The sequence below is a fragment of the Pituophis catenifer genome, unplaced genomic scaffold, assembly GCF_029215685.1.
Source record: "Pituophis catenifer annectens isolate HBS135680 unplaced genomic scaffold, rPitCat1.0.hap2 SCAF_1, whole genome shotgun sequence".
In the NCBI taxonomy this organism is placed as follows: domain Eukaryota; kingdom Metazoa; phylum Chordata; class Lepidosauria; order Squamata; family Colubridae; genus Pituophis; species Pituophis catenifer.
Window position 1 is genome coordinate 14,085,083 of NW_027256881.1, and position 14,618 is coordinate 14,099,700.

Below are 14,618 nucleotides of genomic sequence, written 5' to 3' on the forward strand. Positions count from 1 at the left end.
CTATGAATCCAGCCCATTGTCCGGAAAGCAATAGATTTTAAACCAAAATTATTCAGCCTGTCACATTTAGACAAAGAATAGAATAGAATAGAATAGAATAGAATAGAATAGAATAGAATAGAATAGAATAGAATAGAATAGAATAGAATAGAATAGAATAGAATAGAATAGAATAGAATAGAATTCTTTATTGGCCAAGTTTGATTGGACACACATGGAATTTGTCTTGGTGCATACGCTCTCGATATACATAAAAGAAAAGATGCCATTTGTCAAGAATCATAAGGTACAACGCTTAATGATAGTCATAGGAAAACAGTCAATATAAAACTTAAGGATATCAGCAACAAGGTTACAGTCATACAGTCATAAGTGGGAGGAGATGGGTGATAGGAATGATGAAAAGATTAATAGTAATGCAGACTTAGTAACTAGTTTGACAGTGTTGAGGGAATTATTTTTATTTTTATTGCAATATATATCCTGCATTGTTTTCTGTTTGAGAAAGGGAAAAGAGCCTGTTACTTCATCAAGTCCAATAGGGAAGTATATTTATGAATCCCTGAAATAAAAAAGCATCATTTTTCTCTAAAGTTCTTTTTAACTGAAAGAACCCTCTGAATGTTTTAATCAGTCCAAAACAGATCTATGTAGAAAATATGCAGAATGAAGATAAACAGAAGCATTTATAAGGAAGCCAAAGGCACCAAAATAATTAATCCTGATTATAAAAGAGGGCATTATGGGAAAATCTTTGAAGTTGATCCATGGAATGAATGGTATAGTGTAATCTTACAGAGTTTCATGATTAATGGCAATTAGATTCTGTTCTTAGGTCTTTAATAGGTGGCTTTTTATTATTGATTTATTACAACAATTTGTATATTGCCCAATTACAAAACACTTAGGCGGCTTATTACAAAATGCAACCATTGCAAATAAAATATTCCTCCAACACCCCTAAAATCCATTATTTAAAAAACATACCACTGAAAGAAAAACGTTTGATAAGTTCAAATGCCCTTCAGGTTTTTTTAAAGGTTTTGCAAACACCAGGCAGGTTTGGCAGCAAAACTGTCTCAGCTGTCCCATTATGTTGGAGCTCTTGAGAAACACCACTTCTAGGCTCCCTTCCCTAAAACCTTATTTGAGTCCTAGAGCATCTCTTTTTGGAATAAATGCATACAGTAGTGGCCAAAATTGTGGAAACCTTTTGGGAAAAGCGTATTTTCTAAAACTAGCTAATAACACCGGTTTGTTGGCTGCGACAGGAACAAATATGTTTTGCTGAAATTAACCAAACAGATTATCTTAATGTTACGAATCAGCGGTTACAGCAGTTGAGGCAACATATGGACGCTGACGTGGCCCTACAGACACTAAAGAATATCGTGCTGAGTGGGTGGCTATATGTGAAAGAGGCAGTTCCCATGATTGTATTCCTTCAGAGATGAGATCGCTGTACAAGATGGCATTCTGTATAAGGGTCCAAGAGTTATAGTGCCAAAGTTATTGAGACCGGAGATGTTATTGTACATTCATTCAAGCCATATTGGTGGGGAGGCATGCTATAGACAAGCCCGTGACACATTGTACTGGCCGAATATGCGAGGCGAAATTGAGGATTTTGTCAGTAATCTGTAATAAATATGCATATTGGCAACAGAAAGAAACTATGATGTCACACGAGATACCATTGCGACCTTGGCAGATCATTAGTGTGGACTTGTTTAATTATGCAGGGAAAGAGCACTTGATAATAGTGGACCATTATTCGGATTATTGGGAAATTGACCTCCTTCCAGACCTTTTAGTTGAGACCACCATCAAGAGATGTAAGTCTCAGTTTGCACGTTATGGGCAACCAAATGTAGTGATTACAGATAATGGTCCTCAATTTGTAAGTCTGCAATTCAAGAAATTTGCTGCTGAGTGGGGGTTTGATCATATTACTTCATCGCCACGTTATCCGCAAGCGAATGGAAAAGCCGAATCAGCTGTAAAGATTGCTAAGAACTTATGTAGGAAAGCACATGGCGAATGTAGCGATCCGTGGAAGGCTATTTTACATTGGAGGAATACCCCAACCGAAGGTATGGACAGTAGCCCAGCACAAAGATTAATGTCACGGAGATTAAAGACATCCTTACCCATGGCAAATAAGTTGCTTGAGCCCGTGGTGATACAAGGGGTCCCGGAAAGGCTACGGCAGAAGAGGCAAGTGGCGAAGGCCAAATATGATAGATCTGCAAGAGACTTGCCAAAGTTAAAGGTGGGAGAATGAATTTGGATGAGACCACTGCCTGGAGATCGGATTGGCCGTTGGGAAAGCGGTACCTGTTTACAAGTGGCACCTCGCTCCTATTTGGTGGAGGTTGGAGGAACCCAATATCGGCGGAACCGTGCGGACTTGCGTGTGGCTGAGCAACCAGACTCCTCATATCCAGTGGATGGGTCAGAGCCACTTGCCAAGCCAAACCTACTTAAGGATAATAAAGATTGCCCGTCTGACATTGACGACAGTCCTGAGCAAGTTGGTGTGTCTGGTGATAGCCAAACATCCGAGGCCTCAGAAAATGGCGAGCGAAGAGATTCGGCCTGCGTGAGAGAGTCAGGTGTGAGAGAGCCGATTGTTACTCGGAGTGGTAGATGTTCACGCCCCCCTGATAGACTCAACTTGTAGAAAGTGTTGCTGTTATTAGAAAAGGGGAGATGTTATGGGGTTGTGTTTGCTTTTAATCTTTATCTCTATGTGCCTCTATGAGGTGTTTCCGGTTCCTGGGTGTTGCCTTTGAAGACACTTTATAAGTGTTGTTAGTTAGTTTTACATTGTTAATAAAAGCATATCCGAAACAGTAACCTTTAGCATGAATTACAGCCTTACAATGTCTTCTCATGGAGTGAACCAAGTCTTTTAGTTCTGCAGCTGTTATCATGTGAAACCAAGATTGAATGATTGCTTCTCTTAACTGGGTTTTATTGCTGGGTCGCTTCTGACTAACACGTTTCTTTAGTCGGCTCCATAGATTTTCAATTGGGTGAAGGTCTGGGCTATTCCCAGGCCATTCCAGCAGTGGAATATGATTATCTTGAAACTCCCCAAAAAAAGTGATGTTATTAGCCATCAAACTTCAAAAATACACTTTTCCCAAAAGGTTTCCACAATTTTGGCCACTACTGTAGGACAGGCAGATTCTAGCTGCGAACAATCCTGAACCTACACCAGAGTCACGACGAAAAGTTTTACAGGTTAAAACCTGCACTTTAAATTGAACCTAGAGATCTTTTGTTAACCAAAGCAGCAACTTTAGCCCCACTATTACCTCAGGTTTTTGACAGCAGCTGGACTGCCATGTTTAGCCAACTGCAGTTGCTGAGTCACACGCAGTCCGTTCAACAGTCCAGTGTTTCTTAATCTTAGCAACTTTAAAATGTTTGGAAATCAACTCCCAGTCTAGTTTAATTAGTAATTTAAACCTACCGGTAGTCAATAGTTAGCTCAAGGTTACACAGTGAGTGTTATGGGTAGAAAATTGAATAGCTATTTAAAGTCCAATGTTCCTTTCACCTCACCTTCTGCTCTTTCATTTTTTTAAATGGTTATTTAATTTTACATTTGCCTTTCACTCCTCTTAGAAATAAACAGGGCATTGCTTTTATTAGAAAGCTGTTCAAGAGTAGTAATCATTGAACTGAAGCTTGGCACTGAAATGGGTTGGGGGTTTTCCTTTTGGCTCACCCCCAAGCAGGCCAAAATTACTTTTTGCTACCCAGAATGCAAACTTGTCGAGCCCAAATCTCCAGCATGGTTTCAGGTGAAGAAACTCCCATTGTCTCCAGAATTCTACAGAGGAGAAATTTAAAAATTAGTCACAAAGTCCAGTGCAATATATAATCCTTAAGAATAATTATATCAGAATGAACTTGATTAGCATGTATGCCAGGGGTGAAATTCACCTTCCCTTCCCTACCGGTTCGCATACGTGCGCACGCCGCGTGCGTGCTCGCTTCACTTAGCATGCCGTCGTCAGCGCATGCACAAAGCCTTCTACCCATGCTCAGAGACTGAAAATCGTCGCAAAAAAGGGATGTCATGACGTCTGCAGGGGTGGGCGGGGCTTCGCGCAATTGGCCCTACTGGATCTGGATAGAACCAGCTGAATTTCACCCCTGATATATGCGCTAATTAAGCACTTGGGGAACATAGTTTGTCTATTTTGAGTTATCTATTACCCAATAAGGAATTATTTTTGCCAGTACAGGTTATCTTGTACTAAAAAATTTTTTGACTAAAGACCAGAAAATTATAATGTCAGCGTAATGGCATGTGGGAAAGTCGAGACCAAGAGACACTGCCTAGAGAAGAGCTCAGGGCAAGAAGCTCGTAAGGTACCCTCCCTAGTTTCTTCAGATGCAAAGGAGACTGTGGGAGAATTGCACTTTTAGACTTGCAAGAGTCTATCAATGTAGCTTTACAATAGAGTAGAATTAGCTCATCTAGCTATAAGTCCTAGCTAGTTAACCCAATGAAGCTGGCAGTCAGGTTTCAACATACACCTTCCTAACATTTTGCATTAAGAGAATAATTTAAGGATATTATTATTAAATTTGTTTGCTGTCCATCTCGCCATAAAGCGACTTAATTCCACCTTGCAGCCCCTAGAATTCCCTTTTGTAGAAAACCTACAAAATACTTCACTGTTAACATTTGGATGTCTGATGAAGATGTCTTCAACCTTCTCTAGCTTGCCCTTCTAAATATGTTGGGGTTGCTTTGTTGCTGCTGGGAATTTTGACAGTTGCAGATGCAGCACATCTGGACGGAGGGTTGGAAGAAAATGGATTTACTAATTCTGAGTATACCGCTAACTTTATCTGCCTATAGGTTATGACTGTATTTATTTATTTTTTGCTGACTATTTTGAAGGTTGCTGTTTTAGTACAAAGCAATAATATTAGATTAAAAAATCCCTTCTTTGATCTTATCTAATTAGGCTTTCTCTGTTGAATTATTTGTCATCATATTACCTTTGTTCAGCATTCTGAATGAGAGATTTGGCTGCCTCAGGCTGGGCTTTTAGAAAACTGTGGTACATAGAAAAGGACTGGAGATATCCCAGTAATTCAGAGACACTTTTGGGAATTTTATCAACAATATCTGTGATTCTGTAAAAAAGCAAAATATCTTTTAGGGTGGAATCATATACTTTACCCCTTGGGTTCTGCAGTCTAGACCAGGGTCTCCAACCTTGGGAACGTTAAGACTTGTGGACTTCAATTCCCAGAATTCCTCATCCAGCAGCTGGCTGAAGAATTCTGGGAATTGAAGTCCACAAGTCTTAACATTGCCAAGGTTGGAGACTCCTGGTCTAGATTAATGGAATGATCCTAGGTTTACTGAGGTTAGCAAAGGAAGGGCAGCTGCAGTTAGTGCTTGGGGAAAATAATGCAATTTGTCTATTTAGGACAATGTCCCATTGAATAGAAACGGCTTCCCTTTTCAGCAGTAGTGTTGTCAGTTGTAACGGCATTGATAAAATCACCACCAATTTCATAAGGCAGTTTTACTTAGAACAGCTTACATCCTGCTCTGATACTCTTAATATTATCAAGCAACAAAATCTTCCTATCCCAGGACATTGAGAAGGAATCGACCAAATCCAGTCTAAACATCTGGCTGATTGTGCAACAAAGAATAATTTATTAAATCTTTATGCTGCCCAATTCCCAATGACTCCAGGTGGTTAATTAAAAAAAAATGTAAAACATTTAAAAATGCATGGTCTGTCTCAGCACTGTTGGGGCTTTGCTTCTGGACCCACCAGAGGGGTGGGTTCTACTTATCTTTATTACCGGTTTGCAACGGGAGTGCACATGTGCGCTTGCTTCGCTCGTGCTTCTGCACATGCACAGATTGTCAATTATGACGTCTGGGCGGGTGGGGGGAGTCTCCCACCGCTTTCACTACCGGTTCTAAACAACTGGACAGAACTGAGAGCAACCCACCACTGACCCACCATCAGATTCTAATATCCCTGTAGCCACCGGATGCATGGATATGGGATTACAACTTTGACATGCATAATTTGTTCTTGTAATTTTGTACATGGGCTGGACCTCACAATCTGCTAGCTTCACACTCACAGAAACTCATACATCTAACACTTACCTTTCCTTATCCTGGAAGGGCAGAGCATCAAATATTGCTTTGTAGTCATCCGCAACGAATTTGACCCTTTCATGTGTATAAGGAAGAAGTTGAGCTTGAATCTGCATAAAAAAAAAAGGGAGAAAGACTTAGACGTGGTTTCATAGTAGACACCGCTGAGCTTTGCTCACTCCCTTTATCCTATAAGTCAAAGCAATAGCATCAAAGTCTTCTTCTCCATGAATTTTCCCTATGTGCACTTTCTCTCCTTAATTACAAAATTCAGTATTGCCTAATGAAACTGGCAGATGTCAAACAGATAAAAGGAAAGAGTGCAGGCAATGCATCTCATTCTCAAATGACACAGATGCCTTGCCGGATGCTAAAGCAAGATAACCATATCTGGGTTGCAAAATCCAGGCCACCATTAGGTGGAAGCAAAGACTTTGCTGTTACCTCTTTGTTGCCATCTAAGATTCCTGCAGGTTTTGCAGAGGTCATGTAACTGTAGGGTTAAGAAGATTCAAACCTTTAATGAATAATTGAAGTGTTCTTGACGTACTGTACGGATAGTCATTGACTTATGATCACAACTGAGCGCAAAGTTTCTGTTGCTAAACAAGGCAATTGTTAAGAGAGTTTCCCCCCATTTTACTATCTTTCTTGCTATGGTCGTCAGGTGAATCACTGCAGTTAAGTTAATAAAACGGTTAAGTGAATCTCGCTTCCTTACTGACTTTGCTTGTTAGAAGTTGGTTGGGAAGGTTGCAAATGGCAATCACAATACCCTGGGATCAGTGGTGAAATGTAAAATTTGTTACTATCAGTTCTGTGGGCGTGGCTTGGGGGAGGTAATGTGACTGGGTGGGCATGGCCTTTTTTTTTTTAACTTTTACAAGCATTTTTTTCTACATCTTTGTCCAAAGTGGTTGCAGAAAAAAATGCTTTTAAAAGCCTCTGACGATCCCAGTTGAGCCGCGCGATCATCAGAGGCTTTGTTTTTTACTTTTAAAAGCATTTTTTTGGCTGAAGAGGTTGTAGAAAAAATGCTTTTAAAAGTAAAAAAAACTAGCCTGTGATGATCGCGCCGCTCAGCTGGGCATGGGGGGGGCGCAGGGATTTTTGCTACCGGTTCTCCGAACCACCCGCCAGCATCGCTACCGGATCACATGATCCAGTCCAAACCGGGAGCATTTCACCCCTGCCTGGGATGCTGCAACTGTTGTAAATGCATGCTGGTTGCTAAGCAACCAAATTTTGTTAACTTGACAAAATGTCAAGGATATTGCAAGTGTTGTAAGTGCAAGGACAGGTTTTAAGTCACTTTCTTCATTAAAGTTGTAATTTTGAATGATTGTAAAATGACTGATTGTAAGCTAACGACCATCTGTATGCATGCGGCAATAGGTGCTATCACTCAGCTGGGTGCTTGCAGAGTGCTTACCTCCTTGAAGATCTCCGTCAGCTTCTCCGACTGATCTCCATAGTGCCACTCCATATCAAGAGTGTTGGAACACAAGATAAAGCAGCCAGATGGTTTGAGAATCCGGTCCATTTCTTTCATGAAGCTGGGGATATCAAACCAGTGCACAGCGCTAAAAGCTGTGATGAGATCCACAGAATTATCCTCAAATGGGAGCTTCTCTGCAGGACTTGCACTATGAGAGAGACCAGCAAATCAGTGACTTTACTTAGTACTCCTTCGTTGCCAACAAACAATTGCATTTGCCTTCTATACCATCTCTCGGTGAAACTGTGGCTGCATCACCCCCCCCCCAAAGCTTTTGCGCTCTGTTTCAACTTGCTTACCAAAGGTAGGCTTCTTACATGTCTGATTATGTGCCACAACAGTCTTTGCTAATCATTAGTGAGCTTATTTCAAGCAAGATGAGCAAAGATTTTTGTGGCACATAATCAGACATATACGAACCAAAATTGTCCAACTATCCTGAATGTTTACTTACAGATATGAGACATTGACAGGATGTGCTGCTCGCTTAGCTTCCTCAATCTGAGCTTCACTCACATCTGTTCCAACCACCTTTTCAAAATACTTGGCCAGCAGGAGAGTATTTTGACCTGAACCACATCCCACATCCACTCCCAGTTGGAAGCATTTCACCTTTGGAGGAAAAATAGCAATAAATCTCAAAAGTCACAGAATGATTTATAGCACTATCTTCTTCAATATTTTACAAAAGAAGAGTTTCTTAGTTTTCAACAACAGCTCCTAAACCAATTGTTGCCACTTAATTTATATTATCTTCTTGCCATTGGCGAACTACATTGATGTCATGGAAATGCTCAGCTTGCCTGAGTTGTATTTTCAGAAAATAAAAATGTTAAGCAGTCCCTCATCTGTGCATATGGAACTGACTAAAAAGCAGAAATTTTGCAGGGCTGGATGGCTGAGAGATACAGATGGGAGGCTAGCAAGAGATTATGATCATGAGTTAGTTACCAACCTGGAACTAAATTCAGGAAAAGATCCCATAGTATATTAAGACAAATTAAGCAAAATGCGTAGTAACATGCACCCTATTCTCCATCCAGGCAAAAAAAAAAGCAGTTTGTACCCATAAATGCCTACTTGTGTTTTTATTCTTAGGCCTCACACTGATTCCACCTCCCTCTAGGCCAGTGTTCCTCCACCTCAGCATCTTTAAGATAATGGATTCAACTCCCAGTATACTCCATGACTGCCTGGGGAATTCTGGGAGTTCATTTATCTTAAAGTTGTTCAGGTTAAGATATACTTGTGACATAGACAGTACCACCACCAGATGGATTCAGCTTGTGAGTCTCAGTGGAACTACATCTATGTGGAGGGAAGCATGCATGAAGATACTTCAAGGTTCTGACTTCAGCCCAAGGGCTCTTCAATAACTTCATAAATGAGCTAGATGAGAGGATTGATGGCACACTCATAAAATTTGCAGAGAATACCAAGTTGGGGGGAAATTGCTAACATTTTATTTATTTATTTATTTATTTTATTTTATTTATTTTATTTTATTAGGCTTATATGCCGCCCTATCTCCAACAGACTCAGGGCGGCTCACAACAATAAAACCACAATAATCCATTATGCAAAGTTAAAATGCCTACTTAGATCAAATACTATTAAAAACCCATAAAAACCCCATCAGTCCAGGCCGGGGGACTCAAATAACCAAGTTTTTAACTTGCGGCGAAAGGTGCGAAGGTCAGGGGCCAGCCGAAGCCCCGAGGGAAGTTGATTCCAGAGGGTGGGAATTTGGAAGACAGACTCAAGATTGAGAAGGATCTTGATCAGAGGTGGGTTTCAGCAGGTTCTGACCAGTTCTGGAGAACCAGTAACGGAAATTTTGAGTAGTTCGGAGAACCGGTAGTAAAAATTCTGACTGGCCCCGCCCCCATCTATTCTCTGCCTTCCAAGTTCCAGCTGATCGAGAGGAAATGGGGATTTTGCAGTAACCTTCCCCTGGATTGGGGAGGGAATGGAGATTTTAGAGTATCCTTCCCCCGCCATGCCCACCAAGCCATGTCACGCCCATCAAGCCACACCCACAGAACCGGTAGTAAAAAAATTTGAAACCCACCACTGATCTTGACAGATTTGAGCATTGGGCCCTATCCAACAAGAAGCAGTTCAGTGATGAAAAAAGTATGGCCCTGCACTTAGGAAGGAAAAAAACAAAAGAACAGGTACTGGCTCAATTGTAGTGCCTGTGAGACGGATCTAGATGGGCTGGTGGCTCATCACTTAAGTATGTGTGTTGCAGCTTCAAAAAAAAAAAGTCAACACAATCCCAGACTGCATCAACAGAGGGATAGCATCAAGATAACTGGAAATCACAGCACCCCTCTATGCTGCCTAGTGGGGCCACATCTGGAATATTGCATCCAGTTCTGGTTACTATGATATAAAAAAGATGCTTGGCCTTGGAAAGAGCACAGAGAAGAGCAACAAAGATGATAAGAGGTCTGGAGACTAAATCATATGATAAACATTTCAGAGAGTTAGGTATGTTTAGCCTAATAAAGAGAAGACTCTGGGGAGACAATGGTAGCAGTCTTTCAATATTTGAAGGGCTGCCACAGGGAAGAGGGGACAAAAAGCAAAGGGGAAATCCAACCTGCAAATAAGGAATTTCCTGACAGGGAGAACAATTTAAAAATGGAACAGTTGCCTCCCAGAATTGTGGATGATCCATCACTGGAAGTTTTAAAGAAAAGATTTGACACCATTTGTCTGGGATAGTATATAGGGACTCTTGTGTTGGGCAGGGGGTAGAAGACCTCCAAGATCTCTTTCATTCCTGCGATTCTATGGCCTATGCAGTCTCTGTTTTCTTCTGACTCTGCACCTCCAACTATGTTCTTTGCACAGTATTGCTAATCTAGCATTTTGCTCCCACAATGGCCTATTTATCTATCCATCAATCTATCCTTTCCCCCATTCAGGTATTAAAAAAAATCTTTTCTAGCAGGCATCCTTTTTTCGTAATTATGTAATTAGATTTACATACATTTGAAATATATGAAAAGGTTCTCTCCATCTTTTGCCTTTTAATCGCTTATTCCAGTTGTTTTACTTTTATTTACTTTTAGGGAATAACATAACATTTGGTATCTGGATTACTAATCCACCAAATTTTCTACCCAGAGAATAAAAAAATGATTTTAAAAATGTTATAAGTTTGTCAGAAATGTTGAAAACTTGATATGCCCGCAATATATATTTTTAATTCTTACATGCTCATTTTTATTGTTTGGGAGCACAGAAAGCTGCCAGATGAAAGTGTGTCCCACCTTTCTGAGCCAAAAACAGAGGATGCAGACTGTATAAATGAAATATAAATAAAGAAAAGTATTCTGCCTCAGAGTCACAGGCTTTCACTAGCAAAAATTGCTTTAGCCCAAATCAAACTATCACTTTCTCATCCCTTTGGAATGTCAACTCTGCTGAGTGATGTAACTTGGTACTCTGCAAAGAGCAATTTAAAAATATCTCTTCTCTGAAATACAAAGATTCTAGTCCTCATGTTTCTAACTGCTGAATGTTTTTCTTTTAATTGGGGGTTCTCCATCCCGACAAACAGCAGCTGTTCTTACTGGGGAAGGAATTTTCCCTGCTGCAGTTGGATTCAGTGGACCATTTTCCACCTGCGCGGCTGCATCTCTGAAAGTCCCAACGGAATCCGCTTTCCCATCTTTACCTTTTTCTCTAGGAACGCGAGGACCACGGCTTGCAAATTCTCCTGAAGCGAGAGCCTGTATTTCTTATAGAAAGCAGCGTGATCTTTATCCTCAAACAGGCGAGTGGCCATTTCTTAGCGGTGGAAGAACTTCTAAACTTTGACAGAGAAAGACGGGAGGGTGGGTGACGTCGCCTCTGGCAACCTCCGCCTTCAATATAGACACACACGGGAAGGCGGAAAAACCGGGACGGAGTTTGAGGAATGGCTCCTTTGTGCATAAACCGGTGGGCCGTTTTAGGGATAGTTTAGCATCGTATTTCCAAATGTGATTGGTTCGCCGGAAGGGAGATAAGAGCCAATGGGTGGAAGCTTTACAGAAAGAGATCCAAGTTTGAAAAAACAAAATATTCTTATAGTCAAGAAACTAATCCTTAAGACTGAGTTTTTCAACCTCCGCAATTTTAAGCTGTGTGAACTATAACTCCCAGAATTCCCCAGCTTCTGGTGTTATAACTGCTCCATCATTGGAGGGTAATTCTAATTCTGATTAATTCTTATGTGTTAATACATATCCTGTGAAAGCCCTAAAACAGGGATGGCCCTGTTTTAGGAGACTATGGCCCTTTTATGACTTGTGGACTTCAACGCCCAGAATTCCTGAGCCAGCCATGTTAGCTCAGGAATTTTGGGAATTGAAGTCCACAAGTCATAAAAGTGGCCACAGTTGCCCACCTCTGCCCTAAAAGATTGCTTTTGTCCTAGGACCATCTAATCTCTGGAAGATCATAGTTAAAAATCCTGCTTCAGGTTAATACATCCCTTGTTTTAGAAACTCCTTGCTAGTGCTTAATATATGAAGTAGCTATCAAAAGCATTATTATCTTGAGCAAACAGAAACTTGATGTATTTCAAATGCTCAATTATTGTGCCATATCAATTTTGCATCGGATGGACTGTAAGCCAAAGTTTATGGGGGGGGGGAGGCTGTTTCTGTCCTTACTATCAATGTCTTACTCCAGAATAAGACCCACTGAATTCAGTGGAGTTCACATTTTAAAAGACAAATCTGCAACATTGCACTCTAGTGTTTTAAAAATAATTTTGCTTGCTTGTTTTCTTCCTTTCTCCCGCTCCCTTTTTAGACTTAATAGGTTGCACTCTAATTGTTCCTGCTTTCCATGGAAACCCGCTTTTCTAAGTACTGATTAGATAACCTAATTAGCATTACAGAACTCAATACTGTGCAGTCCAGGGTCTACCTTCCTTACAGAAAAACCTCTCAGTCCTTGATCTGAAACAGTGGTCTCCAACCTTGGCAACTTTAAGACTTGTGGACTTCAGCTCCCAGAGTTCCTCAGCCAGCAAATCTCTGATCTGGGAGGAGGCAAAAATTATAACTCTAGAGATAGCAAAAGATGAGAGTCACAACACCACTACATAAAGAAACAACTTCTTGGTTCCTTTTGCTGTTACATTTGGATAACGTGAAATACTGTAAACCGATTTTAAAAAATAGGATTCATGCAGCTGTTTGTGCTGAACAAGTGTGGCTACCAATTGGTTTTTCTTCGTCTTCTTCTTCTTCTTCTTCTAATTCAGATCATGTAGCCTGTGAAGATGTAAACATTTTACATGAAATGAAATGTTCACATGAAAATTGTACTTTTAAAATACAAGTGGCTCAGCAGACTAAAAGCATTGTGATTAACACCAGCTGTCTGCAATTACTGTAAGTTCGAATCTCACCAGGCTCAAGGTTGACTCAGCCTTCCATCCTTTCTAAGGTAGGTAAAATGAGGACCCAGTTTGTGGGGGCAATAAGCTGACTTTGTATAAATATACAAAAGTATGAAGGCTATTGCTTAACGCATTGTAAGCCGCCCTGAGTCTCTGGAGAAGGGCAGCATATAAATCAAATTTTAAAAAAAATAGAGGACTAGGCAAGCTTATGGCGGCTATAGAATTCACTGTGCATTTTGATGTCGGAAAATGGGTGTGGAGACTTGAGCCATTCCCACAGGGATGATGGGAATATTATATCTTGCATATTTATGTTTCTTTTTTTTCTTTCTGAGAACAGCTGTTATGCAGATGCCCAACAATTTGTCCCAGGAAGCATGTGGGCTCGATGAACCATGCCAGATGGGTAGAAAGGAACAAGACATTTATTTTCAAATAAAAGGTTGCCCAGAAGCAAGTTCCAAAATGGACTCTAGGGGTGGGATTCTACCAATTTGGGCAAATCTGTAGCTCCGACCATCAGCTGGGAGCGAACCGGTTCGCTCTGTCTTTGAAATGGGCCCACCCACCCCTGCATTATACTCACCTATATTTCCTTTTCTGAAGCCCAGCTGATCTGGGCAGCAGAGTGGATTGCCATGCCTCAGCTGTTTTCCTAACCAGCAGTCATGCGGAAGGTGAGTTTTCTCCTAAATGCGCACGCATGTGAAGTGAAGCGAGCCGCGTGCGCAAAGTATGCGCTCAGCAAACCGGTTGTTAAACCGGTAGGATCCCACCCCTGCACACTTCTGTTCGGAATGGACCTCTTTTTATAGTTTTCAAAAGTATACATTGCTACAGTATGACTCAATTATGGGAGCATGCACCCCTGTAAACCAATAATAAAAAGCAACAACATGCATATATTCCAGTGGTCATAGTAACATAGCAACCGAATATTACAAATGAGGTGAATACCCTTACCTTAATAACATTCCTACACTCAAAGCATTCCAAAGACTTTTGGTACCAGGATCTTGACCATCATCTTAATGAATAGGCATTCCTGAACAGGATGGCAAATGGTCTGGCTCCCATCAACTACTGTCATTCTTGCCTAACAAATCTGGTCAATTGCTGGATAACCACACAAATAGATATAAAGCATCATCCCCAAAGCTATATGCTATATGTCAAATAATAAGAGCTGCAGTGGCGCAGTGGTTAGAGTGTAGTACTGCAGGGTACTTCTGCTGACTGCCGGCTGACTGCAATTTGGCAGTTCGAATCTCACCAGGCGCAAGGTTGACTCAGCCTTCCATCCTTCCAAGGTGGATAAAATGAAGACTCAGATTGTTGGGGGCAATAGGCTGACTCTGTAAACTGCTTACAGAAAGTACAAGAATTGTACTTTCAGACTTGAAAGGTTCTATTAATATAGCTTCACAGTAAAGTAATATTAGCTTATCTAGTTTTATTTCCTGTTTGGTCTACTCGGTAAAGCTGACATGTTGTTTCAAATTTGTGCAAATACCTTCAATATCTTGCAAAAGATTTCCATTTCAGGC

The 14,618-nt window shown here is 40.8% G+C and overlaps 1 protein-coding gene across 1 annotated transcript; it reads right to left on the minus strand.

The window, feature by feature from the left end:
* Positions 1-173: 173 nt before the first annotated feature.
* On the minus strand, positions 174-11,670 carry LOC139308503 (putative methyltransferase DDB_G0268948). The gene is made up of 6 exons (XM_070932076.1): positions 11,350-11,670; positions 8,113-8,270; positions 7,593-7,806; positions 6,170-6,270; positions 5,029-5,166; positions 174-3,844 (listed from the first exon to the last, which is right to left on the minus strand). Exons 1-6 carry the CDS (start codon positions 11,458-11,460, stop codon positions 3,757-3,759), a joined length of 810 nt encoding a protein of 269 aa, XP_070788177.1. The 5' UTR covers positions 11,461-11,670; the 3' UTR covers positions 174-3,756.
* Positions 11,671-14,618: the final 2,948 nt, after the last annotated feature.